Genomic DNA, 22,287 nt, shown 5'->3' with positions numbered 1-22,287 from the left:
TAATGCCAAAGGGAAAGCTTCAATTTATCGTATTATACAAACGTACATTTGTAGGGTACTATATAAACGGTTAAACGGTTAATCGGTCGGACGATTTGACAACACTACTTTATATCAATTTTCCATATATACTTGTTGGATCAAATTAAGTATTTTGCATTGAATGAAACTATATTTTTTCAAGTAAAATGGCTAATATAAAAACACAACATTTTTGGTTTATTTAATCAATTTTTAATTTGTATTCCTCCAGGATATCCATATGCGGAATGCATTTTACTACCATATACCCATAAACCGAATTTTACTCCATTCAAATGCTTTATATGATGTACCCCAGGTTTAATACTGGCCTTTCCTGTGCTGAAATCATCAGATCCATGGGAAATGCTGAACATATAAATTGTGATACGATGATTATCCAGCATGAACCCACCTATTTGACTACTCTGCACTGCAATGCTTATGGAACTGTTAAAGGATTTTGAAGGCACAGCAAAATGATATTCAGCTAAATATTGATTAACGCCATGAATAGTCATCATAAAAGAATCAAAATACGTTAAGTATTCATAATGAGGGTAGAGAGTAACGATAACGTCATCCGATGCCTGTATATATGAAATATGCCTGTGTTGAAAGTCAGTATATTCTCTGGGTGTAAGCGTTATATTTATGACATTTGTGCTATTCCTAAAGATAATTGAGGTTGCATTGATACACAACACCCTTACAGTGCTCCATTGATAGTAAGCTATATCTGGAACTATAAACAACGAGTCAAGTTGATTTGTCGGTAATATCATTTCCATTAATGGGTTACAATCACTGAGTCGACCAGGAAATTTACTAGTAAATGTGTTAATGCAGTTGCTTCCACTGATAACGAAAACTGGCGCAGACGATGTCACTAAAGTTCCAGTTAAATCATGTGTATGTGAAAACTGAAAGGTGTCGGTGGGATTAAGGACCATATTTATTGAGGAATCTAGAGTATAATTTGCATTATTTACTGTAATGGGACCATTATCACTTTTTAACAGAATGTGAACAACTGTATTTGTGTTTAAGGGTGAGATAGCCACAATGCTTCTTGATGAATAATAACGGCTGTGTGTATTATCTATATTATAAGACGGAATAACATACTGAGTAGATTGGTATTTAGCCGGTAGAGACAAGTACCCTTCACCACCGTACACAGTATCATAAAAACCATACATAGATGCAGTATCATTTGCACATATTAGAGCTCCGTGCTGACCAGTTCCATCAGAAGGTATCCTTACTGTATCATCAAGAATATATGTATAGTTGTGTTCTGTTATGGTAACAGACTTTTTGTCATGTTTTGTAAAATCCTGGACGGTCATTTTGACTGTACTCTTCCCCGCAACTAATACATCTGATTCTCGTTTGACAAGCCACTTCTGTTCCAAAATGAACACTTTGAAGCAGGGAATTTCTGTGCCTAAAAAAGTCATCAAACTTTTGAAACATTTAAGGACATTCTTCGTCAATAAATATTTTTGCGTTTATAGAATCAGTAATTAATTGCAACATAAAGATGTCTATTCGTATAAACCAATATTTAATATGCCTCATGACTTGGCATTATCAATTTTTGCAAATGCGTTGATGCCTTCGAATTAAATTATATCATAATTCAATTATGAATGGTCACCGTAGTAGCCTTACGTAAGCCTTTCCACTTGAATTTCTTGTATAAGCTCGATTAACGTCAAGTTCACTTGAATTTTTCCCGTGAAATTCACGTGTTCAAAATTTGTCGGTGTACTTTGAGATGTATTACTACGCATATTCGACGTTTGAAAATACTTTATTATTATGATTATATAATGATTACACTCTAATGAAATTATCAATCTTTAGTTACCAACAAGTAATAGCTTTTCAAAAAAGGATAGCCGTCTCTAAGCTGATGGAAATGGAAAGTGGTCTCGCTTTGTAGATTAATTCATTCAGAATAGCCTTGCATACAATCAACAAATTTTACCACACACGCGGGGTCACACGTTATAAAGTAGTATATCGTTTAACGATGTGTGTTTACAAAATTCCAGAAGATTCGGCTATTTATAGATAAAAGTTACCTGTGTACCAATATCCATGATTAATGACCAGGCAAAATCTAATTGCTAAATTAGAGAGGACATATCTGATACCCTACGGGATTGAAAGACATTACTAGGTTTGGATTGTCCCAACCAATCAACGAACTTTAATTATTCACGTCTCGTAATATCTTCCAATCAGGTAGTAAGAAGCATTCAGCCGCAGACTGTCATTCGTTCAATTCTTTATAACGTCTCCGAGGAGACGTTAATTAATTTGTTTGTAGAGAGATAAAGATTATTGAACTCTTTGTGTTTGACATTTTTATGATTGTTTTGATGTTGTGCATATTTAGACGTATATTTTATTCATTTATTGTGTACATTATCGTTCTCCACAACGACTCGACACCATCGAAAGATTGTTGCTTACTATCTAAATGTTCTAAATATTTATTCTTGTGATGGAACCTTTCTTATGCAATGGAAATTTCATTTTTGTGATAAACGTGAAATATACTTCCCTGTATGAAAAGGCCAATTTCATTCGTGTCTAAAATGGTTTCAAATGACATAAACAAGTACACTATATGTTTGTTTTTTTTTTCTCTGGGAATATTTTAAGGTTGACTCTACGACAAATCCAAGCAGTAAACAGGTAAAACACATATAATGTTGGCTGACTGGTCTAGAGCGCTTGACACAGTGCAGGCGTTGTTATCTCTATATCCCAAACAGCATAAGTTCGAATACAGGCGAAGGAAGAACACAATTTGCTTCAGCAAAATTGCAGATCTAACATTGTTGTGTTGATATTTAGAGTATAATATACAAATTCTCAATTCATATCTTAATCAATCTCTCTCTTGATTCCGATTCATCGACAATATTGACATGAAGTGGGAGAACACGGAACAAGAACTCAATACGTTCATTAAACAAGACAACGTTATAAATAAAATTAACTTTTGGAATTTTCTGACTCATAGATCGCATTTCTTAACAATGTAACGCAATGAAAGATGAAGTTTTCACAGATGTGAATTGCCAGAGCACAGACAAACATCTTTCTCCTATGAAATGTCAGCCTTGTACCAAGAGCATTCCCTTTAGTCAGGTCATAAGAATAAAACGGATTTGTCCACTTTTGATCCTTGAAAAAGGCGACTACATAAATTTTGAGATCATCTAAAAAATCGGAGCTACAGAAGAAAACATTGAGTAGGCTTGTTCTCGTGCCATCAACATCAGCCGAGATGAACATTTAGAGTATAAAGACAAACAGGTCAACAAAAGAATGACGTATGTGCTGACTTAACATCTCAAATTCGATTTGACAAAGTATCACATACCATCCACGAAAATTGGAAAGAAATCGAAAAAAAATTCTTAAATTATTCAAGATCTTTCCATAGCCGCATCCACTAGCCTTAAAGAATCGCTTGTTAGAGCTGATTTATCCTGTAAATCAGACTCTTTGTCTTTGAGCTCTTGAAAGGGATGCGGGAACCAACGATGTCTGACTTCAAGCAAATGCTGAATATAAAGGCTTTTAACAGTCACTCTTCTGGTAGGGAATACACCATAATTGCAAAATTGCAAATGAAATGTATCTCCTACAGTGTAAATGTGGTAAATAGTATGTTTGCGAGTCAGAACATTATTTTTTAACGTATGAACAGCCATCGTATCGACTATGAATGCAAGACCGTCCTCTCAGTCTACATTTGAGATCCCTTGGCAACAAAAACGCAGCTCCAAATCGACTGACCAATTCACTCATAGACTATAACACTAATTGGTCTACGGGTGATAGACTCGCTCGGGAAAGATTTTGGATAAGAAAATTAAAAACTTTGACCCCAAATAGGATTAATGAAAAGGTGTAGTTCTAATAGGTATTCATGCTATTGGGATCTTAGGAAAACACCGCATGTACTGTGTTTAGTTTTCAACACCACCGGCCACCTAGACCTAATTAAAAACCTAGTGTTCCTTTCCTCGTCAGTAAAATCTAGATTTGTAACACATACATGATTTATTAGGCATGAAGTTGGAATTGATTGCAGATTAGTTAAATTATCTATTGTAAAGGATCGTAAGATGCATTCACAGAAATAGTTATTAGAGTACGTCTAAACAAGTGACAATTCTACGACAGATGTCTTAATTGGATCACCAGTTAAGGTGATGCACGGTTGAAAACAGACATTATGTTCATAATTACTCTAAATATCAGCAAACCAATGTTAATCTGAAAATTTGCAGATTTAACATTGTTGTGCTGATATCCATATATATTATACAATAATTTAATTTTGGATGTAACGCGTCTTCTGGTTGGCTGACGTTATTTTATTATCAGACCATAGACATAATTTAGTCATGTGACCGTGATGTCATCAACGTTTTTTCAAGGTTTACTACGGTTTAAAATGGAATTTAGAATTAAATTATAAGAAATGACTGTAATATTTTTTCTGTCTATTCGAAATAACATAAAAAAATGTGGTGCACACTGTTAAATAACCCGTTACGCGCGTTATTCAGTGTGCACAAATTTTTTTATGTTATTTCTTCATGGACAGAAAAAATATTACAGTCATTCCTTAAATGTGTATGTGTTGCTGTGTTTTTATATGTACATATTTATTTACTTAAGTACATGTATTTCATTCCTGTGTGATTTGTATTGCTGTAACAATACAATCACACTTCTTTCTGCAACCAAACGCTTTGATAATCAATGTACGAAAAACTTCTCTCTTTTCAATTTCCTTGTATATGTGTGTGTGTGTGTGTGTACATTTGTATAAACGTGTGATGTTTAATTTAAACTGGATGAGACATGTCAGACATTGTGAAGTGAATTAGTCTGATTAAGAGATGTTTTACCTTTATTTTGACAGTGAATTCCATAGTATCCATGCCGACACATACATCTGTGATCCCCTTTTACATTTTGACATGTTCCTCCATTTAGACAATGACAGTGATCAGGATTTACTAAAAGCAAGTTCTTATAAAATTACACCTTACGGTGGTATATAAAATTACGGAGGCTACCTCTGTGAATACACGCTGAACGTTTTAATTCTATTGTTAATGAAATATTCAGCTTCTCAGTGTTCAAAATAAGTGTTTGTCAAACTGCTGTATATCCAATGAAATTCCTACCATAAAGTGTTTGGTTAAGCTTAGACTTCTTCTTTTTTTTAAATTCAAAGGGTCAAATTAAAGTCGACATTTTGCCAAAATTTTATGACCATTAAACGTGGCAAAATCAATGTTAGTCAAGGTGTTTGGTACCATCTTAAAAAAGTGTCGTAGATTTTTAATTGGTTGTAAACTAGTTTAGATGTCAGGTATTTTCCTTTGTCATATTTGGTTTGTATTTTACCACCGCCTTTGTTTATACAAATTTATCTATGGTTGACTTTCTCTGTCATAGTATTTGCCTTAGAGTACATGCATCCTTGTTTTACACACGACGGGAACGCTTAATAACTAGTATGTGTTTACTTTATTGTGGGTGACATATCTACCTTCTCAATATGCTTCGATATTATTCGGTGTAATCAAGTATACATTTTCCCCAAAATGTTTATCTGAAAAGAAGAGCTGTTATGGTGTTGATTGAGTAAATCTTTGATGAAAATGTTTTTGTTACTTCTCTGAATGCTTTTAGTAAAGGATTTGATCTAAATTAGGGTAGATTGACTGTATACCGCTATCTTGGCTTGTCAATTACAGTAGTAACATTATCGGTCAAATTTTGCCTTAATCTGCAAACTTGGAGAAAAATTTGCAATTCATGTATGAGACTGTTAATTTGTATAAAGAAAAATAAGTGATTTAATGCATTATCAAAAATATTTAAAAAGGGCACTATCTACGAAATTTATATCATGATTTTCGTTGTTTCAGTCATTAATGAAATTGAAATAGTGAAATATTAATTCACTTTTAGCAGCCAGCATGCTTCAATTTGATCAAAACAACCTCAAATATCGATGATGACTTATTCACTTGCCAAAGAGGGACGAAAGATACCAGAGGGACAGTCAAACTCATAAATCGAAAATAAACTGACAACGTCAGGGCTAAAAATCGGCCATATAGCTTCGATGGCATGTATTTTTCCAATTTTTCCAGTTTCAGCTCAATTTGTATTATCTTTATAAGGGGTTTCTGATTGATTGATTGTTGGTTGCTTAACGTCCAGTGGCAAATATTGCATGCATGTTCAGAACGATAAGAGGTTTGTGTAAAATATGACTTACTACTAACCAGTTTTTTATCCCCTAGAGTTTTGTCATATTGGCGGATAAAATTTATCCATGTCGATCAACCATTGTTACCTCCTTCAGACGCCATCAACTAAGAGCTAAACCACGAGCAGAAAGAAGAAAATGTAAATGTATATCAGAGTGTCGGGTATATGTCGAACACGCTATAAGTCGCTTAAAAACACCCGAGAGAAAAAATAAACCAGACTGTAGAGCTTTGTGTGGGATTAGGGGAGCGACAAATTGAACTTTTAAAGGAACTGTAATACAACAATAAAACTAATATCTGACTGGCTTATTATATATGTATATTACCAATCAAGAATCGAATGAACTTGTATAACTCTCAGCCCCTCCCCCTTTCCAAACCCACCACTCCTGCATGTGTACACCTTTCATGTCTTATGATAGTTAGCAATATCACAAAAAGCATTGTTCATATAGGATGTGACATAATGATGTTCTATATAAATGTGATTTAAATTAACCAAGACGCACAGGATTTAAATTTACCTATAATTAATGTTTGGACACCGTCCCCAAATATAAAATCTAATTTGTCAACCTCAGCGTCGAAAATATACCTTTTCGTAACATGTCTATTATAAATCAAATTTGAGTCAAATCGGTGAACATGAATTTGACAGCCAATGCTCCTTTAAACACATATCTAATATTTGCATTTTAATTACCAACTTTTCAATTTGCCATTAATGGAGCAAAACTCTTATGGTTAAAGTTTCTCCTGCAATGATAGTGAATGTTATTCTCCGCAAATTCTCTTTTTTATTAGATTAAATATTTAATCATGTAGTTAATATTGTATGTAGAGAGCCTTCATGGGGATTGGTTTAATCAAAATGAGTTACTCTCTTAGAACAAAGAAATCATTATTATTATTGTTATTGTTATAATTATTATTATTAATATTATCAAAAGGCTCAACGGAAGGTGTCAAAATAGGGCTGTCAGGGTAGATGACTATCTAAGCAAAATTGCAGGTCGGCATAGGTATTTTGATATTTGATTTTTAATTTCCTATAAAACCATATCGAATAACAATGAAAGTAGATTTCTTATGTGTATACAATGATTTTGAATCATCGAAAAGTCTTATAAAGAAACAAACTATTTAAAAAAAACAATATAAGGATCGCAAATTCAATGACATGAGCGGAGTTAAAGTCAAATTTGGTCATACAATTTCATTATCACAGGAAGCTGAACTCACAATTTTATATATATCAATGACATACAAAACATAAATGTACACATTCTAGCAGATTATGGAAATAGCGACAGATAGAGTTCAAGCTTATAAAAAGGTGAGTTTGAATGTTCCTTTGGTATCATTCGCCTTTCTTTTGGACGTTTAAATACCTCCTATATAAACGAAGTTAGTTCCACACAAAATAAAAGAAATCGTGAATTACATATACCGTTTGGCTGTGTTTGGACGGGATATCGACTTGCTGTAAATGACGGTATAGGTGTTGCTATCAGCTGATAATTCTTGTTACACAAATTTTCATCACAACATAATAGATGGCTTGTTGATCTTTTTTCACTTTCTTCTCGTCGACCAATAATAGGATTTGAAATATACTGCGCAACACATACCTATAAAGTAAAAAAATATTATCTCATCAGTTATATTAAATACCAAATATTTAAACATTCCAATCATAGTACAAACGTTGCAGAGCTGATTAAAAAAAGGACCGAAATTATAGCGATTTAAAATATCAGGATCAACATTTGGTACTTCAGAATCGCGTTTCGTCAACAAACAGCTCAACACTAGAATCAAGACAGGACATGACATTATAGAATTGAAAGGGAGATAAATTCCCTCGCGCCAACTGTATGTTGTCGAAGACTGTCTATTGTCCTCTTGGCTATGTGTCTTTTTAGCTATTGTTGTCAATTGAATATACCACCACACCTCCTTTTGTTCAGTTTAACGCATTACTTCAGTGTTAGGTCATTTTTTTTCCTGGAAATCAAGTATGTGTAGTGTAAATACCAACGAGCCACATTCCAACATTAAAAAGACATCTTTAGGGCAAAACAAAGTCTATTACAACTAATATTTTCTATAAAATTTGTCAGGTTTTGAATCATCCGGGTACTATAAAAGTTATGAATAAATATGAATGTGCATGCCATTGACACCCTTTTTCTATAATACCAACACAAATCAATTCAAAGATATGATATGCGACAACTGCTTACGGAGCTCTGGACATACACTTTATAATTAATTCGAATGTAATAAATGTGTACCATTGGTTCTGATTGGATGGTATTGGATGGTATATGGCATACAATTTTCTATCTATCTGTCTGTAACTAAGGAACACGAACCCTTACAAATTCAGGGGAAGATATTATGTGCTCCGATCCTGTTTTGTTGCTCGTACAATAATAAACTTGGCGATTAGTCGAAGGAATCATTTCAAATTTACAACTTGGAACTCTTTGTGTAGTAGCTAGCTTCCTTTTCAACATCAACACTCTATCAAGAAATATAGCAGGAGATTGTGGTTGCAGCAATTACTTTGAAGCAGATTTCCCCTAACCGTCAAACAATTTGTTATTGCGTCCGTAAAATTTTGAATAAATGATTTAGTCTTCCTCACTTTGACCTATGTGTTCAACAGAAAGCTTCCTTGTAACTTAAGCAGCAACCCTCTTTGCAATCTTCGAAATAGCGTATCAACATGATCAAACAGCGAGTTATATATTATGGAAGCATCTCTGTTGGCGGAAAATTGAACAGAGTTCGCAACTATAAGAAAAATTATTTGTAACGATATATGCTAGAAAGTCTAATCAGTTTCTAATAAATAACGTCCGTAATTAAAACATCTATATGAATGAATGATACATAAATTAAAACTGATATGGAAAAAGTGCAAACAATACCAGAGGAAAATTCAAACTCATGAGACCTTACGGTGACCTACAGTTGTTAATTTCTGTGCCATTTGATATCGTTTGGAGAGTTGTCTTATTGGCAATTATACCACATCTTCTTTTTTATAATCCTAAATCGAAAATAAACTGACAACGCCATGGCTGAAAAGACAAAGGCAAAAAGATAAAAAATAGTACACAATACATAACATAGAAAACAAAAAACTGGGGTGATCTCATGTGTTCCCGGAGAGTAATCAGATCCTGCTCCATATGTGACACCCGTCGTGTTATTCATGTTATTACAAACCCTGTAAATTTGTAAAAATCAAATTCGGTAGGTCACATTCACGAAAAGGAATCAGTATTGTAGTGACAACATAAGGAACATATTCGATATCATCTGAGAAACGGATATTCCATAATGGTCAACCAAAGAATAAAGGAACAAATCGGCTAGATGTAATCAATAAAAGAAATTCTAACCAATGTTGACGATGTAATCAAAACAAAAGATATAAACCCATTTGAAGATATAACAGTTAAGATTCTAACCAATGCTGACGATGTAATCAATACATGAGATTCTAACCAATGCTGACGGTGTAATCAATACATGAGATTCTAACCAATGCTGACGGTGTAATCAATACATGGGATTCTAAACCGATGTTGACGACATAATCAATACATGAGATTCTAACCAATGCTGACGGTGTAATCAATACATGAGATTCTAACCAATGCTGACGGTGTAATCAATACATGAGATTCTAACCAATGCTGACGGTGTAATCAATACATGAGATTCTAACCAATGCTGACGGTGTAATCAATACATGAGATTCTTAACCGATGTTGACGATGTAATCAATACAGGAGAGTCAATCCAATTCTGACGATGTATTCAATACAGGTGATTCTGACAATTGTTGACCAATTATGGCTGGCTTTTAGAAGGAGGCTTTGTTCAACAAAAGACCCTATGGGAAATAGATACAAATGTGGTCTTTTTAAGAACCACTCAATCGAATGACTCAAACATGGCATAAATCTTCCCAACGAGGTGCTGACCGATTGCTTTTACTTTGTAGCCGAACCTCATCCGAGATGGTCGCCAGCAGTGGACTTAGTTAAACTTAAGACCCTATTGGCAATACATTCAAATGCTTCTTTTACAGGAGCTATGAATGGAATGAAACCAAACATTACATAAATGTTCCTTATGCGGTGTTGACGAAGTGTTGTTACCGATTTACTGTTCACGATGGCCACCTAACCAGGAGGACCTTAGTTTAACATAGATCACTTTGGGCAAATATGTAACCAATGTCTTCTTTTAAAGAACATTTGAATTGATTGGAACCAAACATAATATTAATGTTCCTTATGAGATGTAGCAAAGGAATCTATTGGAACACATACAATTATTAAAGTGTCTTCTAAAGCAAAGCTGATTGGATCCAAAACCAAGGCCTTGTGTAGAAGGTCGTTACTAGACATTTATTGCTGACTTAAAATACTTTGCGACTTGGACGGAAAGTTGTATCATTGTGGGTCTCATTGGCACTCATACTACATCTGTTATGGTTTTAATATATTTTTACAATTTACATGCTTTCCAAACCCAAAGTAGAATCAGGTGAGCGACACAGGCTCTTGTGAGCTTTTAGTTATTGGTTCTCAAATGTTTTGGTCTTAGCCTTCTGAGGGGAGGATAATCATGAAAATAACTTTGGACACAGGCAATTGATAATTTTCATACAAATAAGATTTCATCTTAGTTTAGATAGTATACTAACATGCTTTTCTTTACAGCCACTGTGATAAAAGTGCTCTCCAAAATGAATCCTTTCTTCTGTATAGCATATCTATTCAAATAATACAAGTACAATTCAGCTTTTAAAAAACTCTAATTTAGTAAACATGGTAAACAGTGTCGCTAGTAATTTAGTACTCAATTGTTTAAACACGTAGGAAACAAGAATGACTGTTTTGTTAATTTGATTTGTCCTTTGGTAGACGTCTTATCCTGATTTCCAGCTCCTCTTATATCGATTCTGTATTTCGACTAAAATTAGTTCCATGTTCCAAATTTTGGACGGAAATCCATGATTATATCTAGAAAATTACTTAAAAATGTATATAGTCATGAGATTGGTAGGTATAACCTCCCTGGATATAAAATGCCAATAGAATTACGGTTTATTACGTGTTTTCCGTGCTTTTTGACAATTTAGACAATCTGCATCGCTTTCATTATGTTTTGTTCACAATTGCAAAAATGAAAAGAGTAAGGTAAATGCAAACGTTTGCTAGCCACCTGTGTTAAATTTGGCTTATGATTCAACAAGTGAAATTCAGTATAATTATCATCAACATATACGTGCAATCTCTCAAACCTGAATAATACAGCTTACTTCATTTTGTTTGTAAATTACGTTTTCTACGTAACATGGGATCTGCGTGCATATGTTAATTGTCGATAGTTTCTATCTAGCTTTTTAAACATACACCTACGAAGGGTCTCGGGTCAACTTTTCCTGTTGTGATTACAATTTGATTATATAAAATAAAAAGTAAATAATGTCTCTGCATTTACTAGTGATTGTTTCGTACAATTTAACCCACATTATGATTACTTTGTGTGTTAACGCTTGCAATAGATAGTACTGAAAAGAGATCCTAACCTTTGAACTTCACTAAAATGTCTTGGGTCACGAGAGTTAATCAACTTTCTTTTTGACCGGACAAATGAGACGGTCATGGAAATTTAGTATTTCAATATTCCCATAATGCCATGGACATATTCAAAAATAGTACTTTAATTCATCTGAAAGTGCATCGAATTTGGTATATATTTGGTACCTCCACCTCAAATTGTGTATTCAATAAACTGCAATGTCGTTTGTGTATTTTTAAAATTTTGGTGACCGCCTTAATCTGGTTATTTGAGAAACTTATTTAAAAATTTACAAGTATTCGAGGTGCATATGAATTTTAGCTCTTAGTCTTAATTCAGAATTCATTCTCAGAACATCAACATAACTTTTCCCAAACAGAAAAATAAATGAACAAATTGCTTTCAAATCGTATTCAAATCTCTTTCAAATCGTGATTCTGCGATTTGTTAGTACCATTTGCTTGCGATTCATTAAACAAATCATAAACAAATCAGAATTTTCCAAATTCCCTAAAACTGATTTCTTTGCGATTTTTTTCTATTGTATGATTTGTCAGCAATTTGTTTCTGTTTTAGTGTGATTTAGATAAGGTAAAATATTCAAACTCTATCAGGGGAGATAATGTAAAATACTCAAACTCTATCAGGGAGATAATGTAAAATGTCCAAACTTTAAAAGAAGAGATTTATGACTTGTTTACTTAGAATATCGTATGAAATGATTTGAAAGAGATTTGTTAACTTTGTAAGCTAGAATGGTGAGATTTTGTTAGGATTTGTTAACTTAGAATATCATATGTAATGATTTGAAAATGATTTGTTAACTTAGAATATCATATAAAATGATTTGAAAATGATTTGTTAACTTTGTTAGCTATCATGGTGTGATTCATTGATGATTTGCTACAATGAATAAAATGTTAATGCATTCCAATTTTCTTTGTTTATCTATCTCTCTAACTTCCGGTTGAGGTCAAATTCAAATTTCAAATACTGTTCTATATTAACTGAACAAAGAAGGTTGCAAGATCAGGAGTTTTATTCAGTCTATGAAAGATGACGGTGGTAAAAAATCTCTATATTGATAATTTCACATATTCAACTAATACTATTCAAACATTAACCATTAAAATTTAGAAACTGTGCATTTCAGTATCTCATTATAATAATGATAATTTTGTACTGTAAGGATTAATTTTCAAAATAAAAATGTGTAAAAGATGTGTAAACAGATCGAAACATTCATTTAAAGACTGGCTTCCAGAGCCAGCAGACATAATACACTGGCAAGTTTAATGTTTTAATTGTGCATGATGTTTACTGACCAGATCCCGGGCAAAATGGGCAAAGCTATATTACAATGTAGCAGATTTGGACCAAGACTAAGAGCCATCACCTATTCGACATCATTCTACTAAGTACACGCGGTTGCCCATGGTTTTTCAAATTTTGTTATAGTCAAATTCGGGAGAGAAGTAAGAGAAACTTACACAGAGTGAACAATTCATCCCAACCGCAACCAAAGATAGTATTCCTTTTTACAATTAGAGGAGTAGCTATTTAAGGTAAAATGAAGACAATTGCGCTTCAAAGTTTAGTGGTTTCAGGGGCAGAACATATGTTTGATCTGGATGTGGATGATTTAATCTGTGAATTGTTGATTGATGCCAATTTATTTACGATTTGCTTATGATTTGCTTAAGGTAGGAATATATGATTTACTTCTGATTTGTTAAAGATTTGATAACAATTTGTTTATAATTTCTTAATAATTTGAAAACCATTTGTTTATGATTTACTTGAGGTAGGAATATGATTTACTTCTGATTTGTTAAAGATTTGATAACAATTTCTTTACAATTTCTTTACGATTTGAAAACAATTTGTTTGTGATTTGCTTGATGTAGGAAAGCAATTACCTCTGATTTGTTAATGATTTCAAAACAATTTCTTGACAATTTGTTTATGATGTAATTATGAATTGTAAGCAATTTCTTCGTGATTTGTTATTGTGATTTGTTAGCTCAATTGCATGTGAAATTTTATCACTTTTAAATCACAAAGAAATCATACGATTTGTTTATCATTTGTTACCATGATTTGTTCCTCAATTGTTTTTTGTTTGGGTTCCTATGACGTCTAATTTCTGAAACTTTTAAGACAGCAAGCAAGTCCAACAAAAGATTTAGAGCAAATAAAATCCGAGCAAGAACAATTAAATTCCGAGAGGACTTTGACAATTTAATATTGGTTATCTTTGAACACAATCAATAATTTGTAAATCGTTATTATTTTTTTTCTTAATAACCATTATTATTCAATTGACTCTTGAGTGTTAAAGGATAGGAACATATATCCTGATTTCAACGCAACACAGTCTATAAATGCATCGTTCAAACTGGAAAACACGTTATTATTGTCAACCTAGGGTGACTGAATACCTGGATAATCAATACTCATTATATATTTCAACTTCCAATTATACACTTCCACTTTCTGTCACGGCTGATATACTTTTTTGTATAATAATAATTTAACCGAGCAAAAAAATATTTTTTTGGTAGAAAAAAGTCTTATAAGATTTGTATATACTTCGTACCTCAAACTGATTACAAAAAGACACTGTATGGCACTCATCTGGTGTTAAGACGCCTTGACATGTATAACATATACGTCCATCATATTGCGTAGTATCTGTAATGCGAGAATTAAGCAAAAAGAAATTAAATTGAAATACACATCACTTCACATCGATAATAAGAATGCTATAATGGCGATCCGTTAGTCTATGTATCGAAATTGAATTCGATTTTAAAGAATGCGTTATCGTCGAGCAAACAAAAATTTAAACATACACGAGAACTATAGTTTTATCTCTAAATAATATTAGTGTTTAAACTAATGTAAATACGATTACAGACTTGTGTAAAAACAAACAAAATGCAACTTGAAACTATCAAACTGTATAATTTGTCTGTCAACACACTCCGTTTTCCGTTATATTGCAAGGCAATCAGTTTTGGAACATCTCTATTGATATTGTTGAACACAAACCCTGAAAAAGACTGGGTGTGATCTCATGTGGCTCAGAAGGTAAGCATACCCTGCTAAACATGTGGAACGTGTGTTGCTCGTGTTAGTTAAACCCGTTTATAAATCTAATTCGATAGATCTAATTTGAGGTAGAGGGGATGGGATTGGAGTTACCACAACTGGAACATATCTGTTATCATCATTGAAACAAATATTCCAAAACGGTCAAAATATAGTCTCTTTATGTTTACGAAGGACGGGATTAGACTCGTGACAATGAACACAAAGTAATTTCAATTGATCCTTCGTTTTTTATAAAGCTGAGCAAATGATATAATAAAACATACCTTCTCCACATCCATGTGTATTACAGAGGTTTGAGGAGCAACATTGGAAACATGCAAGGGAGCTATTAAATTCAGCTGTATTTGAGTGACATGTCTGTTTGCAAAAATAAAAGTACTATTTATGTTCACTTGATGATATTGACTATTTTTTTTCTTCAAATTATCAACCCCAAGGGTGACTGGGGTAAAGAAATATGGTCACTTGGTCTTCTCCCGACCGGCAGTAAAACGCTTGCTGAAGTGGGGCGTCCGTTTGGCTGTGCGGGATGTATCAAGTTCGCAGTCACGTCCGTCAGAAGGGGACGTTAAATCCGATGCCTCGTGTAAAGAGAGTGCCACGCTCTTTGCACGTTAAGAACCCTTGCAACAACTCTTTGAGGGGTCCGTAGGTGGCCTGTTGCAAGGCAAAATTTCTGTCCCTATCCAATATACCCTCATTTTCCAGTGGCAGTTCAAATTTCCCTGACCATCATCCTAGATGGCCTCTATTACAACAACCTACCTATTGTATTTATTGTAAACTTGTTCTCGTCCTGAATATGCATGAAATATTTGCCACTGGACGTTAAGCAACCAACAATCAATCAATCAAATTATCACCGTTTCAGAAAAATAATAAATGAATTCTGGTTGCAGTTAATTTCTGATGGAGATATAGCGGGCCGAAAGTTTGCAGATAAAGACATAAATTCAATGTTGTTTTGTGTTATTTTGGTTATAATGTTGTGTTAAAACTGACTGGGGAATATCATATCCACTGGGATATATATATATAAGCAGGCGCTGCTGAAATGTTGCTACATAGAAATTGAAAGTAAACAATTGGGAAGCTTAGATTGTCTATTTTGAAGTTAACTTTAATGACGTCATTGACACTAATTGAACTTGGGTAACTCTTTCAAAATACATATGACGTGGAAGTGAGTTTGGAGCACCAAAAACAAATCGTGACATTACCGTTTAGCTGTCATACAATATATTCATATTTTACCACGGATGTGTAGTCATCGCGTTTGAAGAACGTCATATTAGAATTAACAGTATATTCATTTCAAAGGTCACAAAACAAAAAGAAATGCAAACTTTGTTTCTTAGTGTTTTGTGAGATAATCAGAGCATCATCGTATCCGCCTTGTTTTTGAACAACATAAGGGACGAATGAGTTTCAAGTATACGGTTTTGGACGTCCTGAACCAGAAAAGTGTTTTGGGCGCATTATATGCATAAAGTGTCCTTATAAATAGCTTTTGTACTGTATAGGAATACGAATCAAAGGAAACACTCGATGTCAAATTGAAATTTAGATTTAATGAAATTTTATGCCTCGTTCACACGTCCATATAATTCGAATTGAATTCGAATCTAATGCGAATCGAATTCGCTAATCGCGTTCAGACACTTTTCTTTTTTAATTCGAATTGATTCGAATTGGCTAATTCGAATTATCCAATTCGCATTAGAAATATGTGATTGTTCATACAAATTAAAAGTTAACGTTTGGACAGTAATCAGATTTGACGCGCATTGCAATTCAAATTATAATTGACGTTAGGACGTAAAACGTTTCGAATGCGAATTAAACTAATTCGAATTAGTTAATGCGAATCGAATTCGAATAACGTGTGAACTCGGCATAAAATGATTTTGAATATTTAACATATGAAATATTGCAATTGACGTAGCAGCTGTCGTTTTATATAATCAACTATGAAATACTTTTCAGTATCATTACCTTTTCCGCGTTATGTAATTTAAGTACTGACCGTGGTCTGCATTTTAACGTTGTCAAGAGTAACACCATAAACTTTAATGCATTAAATAAAATTGCCTACTCATGTACTGGTAGTATGAGATATTTAACGTGTGTGTCATTATTTTCAGGAATCATGTACATCCTCTGAATATTCGTTAGGACAATATCATAATACTGTACTCACGTTTGGAGTCATACATCCACTTTTGTAGATTATCTCTCCTGTTTTGTCTGTAATTCGCTCAACACCACATATCTAGGGAAAATCAAACATATTGTGGTTCACTCAAGGACACAGCTAGACGAGGAATATGAAGTTATTTTAAAGAAGTATTTAACTACCAATAATTAGGTTTCTGAATATAAAAAGTGTCATATAAAAAAATCCTATATCACAAAATAAAATGAGGCAGCAAAGTAACTAGAAAGAAACAAAAATCTACAGACATAATGTCATAAAAGATTGTCTACGCTCTGACTATTAAGTCTATGAAAAATATTGAAAAATATCAATCGTAAAAGTAAAGTAATTCACGTAAAAAATGAAGAATACCTCACTAGGCTTTGAATATTTGTAAGAATGACCCATACACCAAATCTGTTGTTATAGTTCATATTAGTAAAATAATATAACCTGATTATCAGAGCATTCTTGAACGTGTTCACAAAATCGTGGATGTCGAATCCCAGGACAGTTGAAGCAAGTCAGAGCTAGTATAAAATTCAAAAACCAACTTGATATATTATACATGTTTCATAAATAAACTCATCACTTATTAGGAATACAATTGTGTACGTCAGACGCATGTTTCGTATACAAATGATAATATAACAGAACAATCCGACTTTTTTTTTTCTTTGAATGAATTCTTAATAACTTAAATGTAGATAATAGTGGATTAAACCTATATATGTCTATCTTTATAGCTACATGTAGCTAAACCTCTCACTTGTAGGTATTTGTTGTCATGTAGCTCTTTAGCTGTTTCCGAATCGGTACTTATACATCCTCGTATTTCAAATATTTTGATATAAGCGTTCCTGATGAAGGCAAATCCAGAAAAGCGCTTTTTTTTTTTAATAAAAATAAATGTATTGTTTTCAATTTTTTTTGTATGGCATTTGCATAGAATTCCATTATATTGACAACCATTTGTTAACAAAACAAATAGACAGAAAGGTGAAACTGTCAAACATTGAGACACAGCACTCGACATTATTTTATAATCTTAAAATCACTTTAAAACAGATACATATTTTAACAAAGATAAAAAAAAAAAATGACATAAAGACGCTCTATAGAATCTAAGCGAGTTATATAGTCAAATTCAACATTGTAAACATGTATACCTGAACAGGTAACTGCCTGTAAGTACAGCAACGCAAGGCTACCTTAAAAACATGATAAATAATTCCAACCAATATTGTTATAAGACCAAATAATTACATTAGATGTATGTTTCATTATAATATTTTATTCTGATTGGCTAACTGCACATCACGTGTTATTCCGTAAGCAGTTGTTTTGCTCAATACAACTTTCACTCATGATAACACGTGCTCCAACAATAAAGTGCACAGGTGAATTAAATAATAAAATATATAAAATTCGTGTTTTCATGATCATAGCTAAAAATTGTAATTATAAGTATTGAATGCTTCTTTTTGTAACTTTATAGGGTTGTAAAAGCGTTGACCGTGCGTACATTTTTAAAATGAAGCGCTTCGGCGCTTCATACAAAATGTTCTTCAATTCTTAAATAAAAAGTCCCAAATGTATCCAATAATATACAAAGTCTTCTTATCATTCTACGAAATTGTGAAATTCCAATTAAAGTAGCAAAAACATAAAACATAATGTATAAAAAAAAACTAACAAATACAAAAAAATGCTCTGACACACTAACAATTTTAATGTCATTCGAACGTAATACTTTTGCAATCTTTTGACTATACGTTTCGCCTAAATAGTAGAGAATCGGGATAAATGTAGTATCATTATGAAACTGAAAAGGTTTCGGACATTTTTCTATGCACATGTCTAGATTTTTACATAGGCAAATAAGGCAAACTTTATGGAAATTGGATTTCTGACTAAAAATAGTAAGTAAACAACGCCGTTTTAATTTGACTTCTTTAAGATGAAATCGTCCAAATTTCGATATTTTGATGTAAATAATATCGTAATAGAGACAAACACAACATAGAACACTAAAAACTGGGCAACATGAACCCCATCAAAAACTGGGAATTATCTCATATGTGCTCCGGAAGGGTACGCAGATCCTCCTCCATATGTGGCCCACATGATGGTACTCCTGTTAGTATAAATCCAATGATTAGTATAATTCGGTATGTCACATTCGGAGAAAAGGGATAAGATTGTACTTACGACATTGAAAAATATCTGCAATCATCTGTGAAACGGACATTTTATAACGGTCAATGAACACGTGATGATATCCTAACAATTGTACATCAATATCGTTTTAATTAGAATTAGAAAATTAGAGTCTGTTCAATGGTTGTGAACAATGTTTTCAAGAAGGCATTAGACCTTACCAATGCATAATAGAAACAGACAATCAAGAGTTGTTAAACCTATTTGTCTTATGTTAACACTCTTATTCCTGTGGTGTCTGTCGTTGATGGAAGATCTTTGATGGTGTGTTTCTGAGTGATGAGTATTGTTGCATGTGTTTGGGTTCTATTTCTGTCGCGTGGTACGGATTGTTATTTTAGCGATATTTTTTAACATTGTCATATAAGCGGGAGGTTTGTCTAGCCATAAAACCAAGTTTAGCCCACCATTTGTTCTTAAAATATACTGTACCAAGTCAGAAAAGTAACAGTTGTTATTAAACAGTTCGTTTCTATGTGTTTTTGGCGTTTGTTTTTGCTGCACTTTAGTGTTCCTAACTTGTTGCCCCTTTTTTCTCTTGTAATTGAGGCGTTTCCCTCAGTTCTAGTTTGTGACCCGGATTTGCTTTCTAACAATCGATTGAATAATCAGATGACTTTTGAATACTAGTTTATACTACTGTTGCCTTTATTTTTTGTGTTAAACTAAAAAAATCGCGAATCGTCGATCCAGTCTTTTGAACATGCCAGTATGACATCATATATCTTTTACCGGCGTCTAATGTTAACATCGGGTATTTTAAACGTATTGTTCGCTTCAGAATGTAAAAAAATTGTCAAAAAGAAGATTACAGGTGAAAGTGTGAATGTTTACATATTATTGGATAAATCACATAGGTTCGTTGCCATGGATGAAATGTACACTGTCATAACCTTTGACCGTCATCAATGACATAATACAAAGACAATGGATATGTCGTAATATCGTCTTATTATGCTGGATACGCCAATCAAAGTACTTCAATTTTCGTACCATTTCTTTTCGTTACCCGTGTATCACACTCTGTGCAGAGTGATACCATGCAAGAAATAAACAACAGGCTCAAAAATAAGATATATAACTTTTTGGACATCAAGATGCAGTTGTTATCAATTCGTTTGATGTTTGAGCTTTTGATTTTGCCATTTGATAATTAGGGACTTTTCGTTTTGAGATCAGTATTTTAGTAATTTTTTGCAACGAGTTTTGTAAATGCATAAAAACTTAGTAACGCATACTTCGTCTTTTTGATATGTATTGCAGTTAACAACTTAACGGTTATGAAACCAATTTTTCTCAGTGAAGATGTTCAATACCTAACCCTTGAAACAGTAAACCATAAAAGTTGAAAGCTATATGTCTTACTTCTTTAAGAACATGATATATTCGTAAGGCATAAAATCCAATAAGTCATTAGATGGTTATGATGCTGTGTGTAGTAAAGAAATGAAATTAGAGACATTCTGAACTTAAGCAACCTTACGTGAAAGGAACTTTTTTTCATTATTAAAGTATCTTCTTCGCGTTTTTTAAAGATGTTTCCTTCACAAAGGTTTGGTCTTTAATAAACAAAAACTTACCGACTTGCATTATTCCTTTACAATTGTTTTCTAGACATTCAATTCATATGACGCAAAATGTAATCTTTAATAATCAAAACTAACCGATTTGGAAAATATGGCATTGAATGTCAGGATAGCTTTGTTCTAATCATTTTGTGTCACGATTTATTATTATCAGGTGATCCACAGCTACATTTGCATGTTCACTTTTGTATACATTTGAAGTACTGAAAACGTACTTAAATAATGTAGCACTTGTTGGTACTTTGTAAAATTTTATGGTACTTTATTTCAAAACCATAATTTCATAGTAATTTTCGAATTTGAAGTTTAAACTGAAAGTAACAGTTTTATACTTAAATGAGTAATACATTTTAGGTATCACAACTGTTCTGTGACAGTAAAGTACTTTGGAATTATTCTGCTTTTTGTTTGATTTCCTATTTAAATGTGGGAAAAAGAAATACTATATATCTAAAGCGCCTTTATATTACTTGCTTTCGAGGTATAACATTGATGCTTCAGATGTGTCATACAAATCACGTAAAGTAAAATTCTTGTGAATAGTTATCAAAGGTACCAGGCTTATAATTTGATACGCCAGACGCGCATTTCGTCAACAAAATCAAAATAGTTTCAAAGCCGAACAAGTAAAAAGTTGAAAAGCATTGAGCACCGAAATTCCAAAATACTGCGCCAAATACGGTTAAGGTTATCTACTGCTGGGATAAGAAAAATATTTAATAATAAAAATGAAAATAAAATTTTTATTTTAATAAAAATGAAAATTTTATCTTTTAATGGGGTGCGAAGTTTTGGATAGACATCAATTTTTCATTTCATGTATTAGTAATAAAGGAAATCAAATACTATTAGATACAAAATTCGATAGTGACCCAATACGATATGTATGGGGTCAGTGAATTCCATATAGGATTATCTAGGGTGATAGTGCAATGTTGTGTCCCTTAGTGAAAACACAATGTTGAGGAAAATAAAGAAAGGCTTATACAGACGAAGAAATTGATGATGCACGATTCAAATAGATGTAGAAAATACACATTAAAAGCTAATAAGTTGTTATTGTTTCTATACAGGCCAATGTAAGTAGGTTCTGCATATTCAAAACTTGACCACTTTGATAGGCTTCTCTTCTAAAAGTCACATATGTTACAATAGTATGCTAGTGACATAATATGATACATATGGAGTCAGTCAATTCCAT

General features: G+C 32.9%; 1 protein-coding gene across 1 annotated transcript; it reads right to left on the bottom strand.

Moving 5' to 3' along the window:
• Window positions 1-208: 208 nt before the first annotated feature.
• LOC143048046 (uncharacterized) lies at window positions 209-21,207 on the bottom strand. The gene is made up of 10 exons (XM_076221482.1): window positions 21,081-21,207; window positions 18,450-18,491; window positions 17,734-17,810; window positions 17,284-17,355; window positions 15,347-15,440; window positions 14,566-14,660; window positions 11,086-11,154; window positions 7,804-7,984; window positions 4,971-5,081; window positions 209-1,471 (listed from the first exon to the last, which is right to left on the bottom strand). The coding sequence occupies exons 1-10, from the start codon at window positions 21,088-21,090 to the stop codon at window positions 228-230; spliced, it is 1,995 nt and encodes a 664-aa protein (XP_076077597.1). The 5' UTR covers window positions 21,091-21,207; the 3' UTR covers window positions 209-227.
• Between the last annotated feature and the right edge of the window lie 1,080 nt (window positions 21,208-22,287).

The sequence above is a fragment of the Mytilus galloprovincialis genome, chromosome 10 (genome assembly GCF_965363235.1).
Source record: "Mytilus galloprovincialis chromosome 10, xbMytGall1.hap1.1, whole genome shotgun sequence".
In the NCBI taxonomy this organism is placed as follows: domain Eukaryota; kingdom Metazoa; phylum Mollusca; class Bivalvia; order Mytilida; family Mytilidae; genus Mytilus; species Mytilus galloprovincialis.
Note: the sequence above shows the minus strand (reverse complement) of the source record. Positions and strands in the feature narration are given on the sequence as shown.

Coding starts and splice junctions, on each gene's coding strand:
- LOC143048046 (XM_076221482.1), bottom strand. Junction 7,985..11,085: donor GTGGCTGTAAAGAAAAGCAT/GTTAGTATACTA, acceptor TTTACTTTATAG/GTATGTGTTGCGCAGTATAT. Junction 5,082..7,803: donor CGTCCAAACACAGCCAAACG/GTATATGTAATT, acceptor ACTTGCTTTTAG/TAAATCCTGATCACTGTCAT.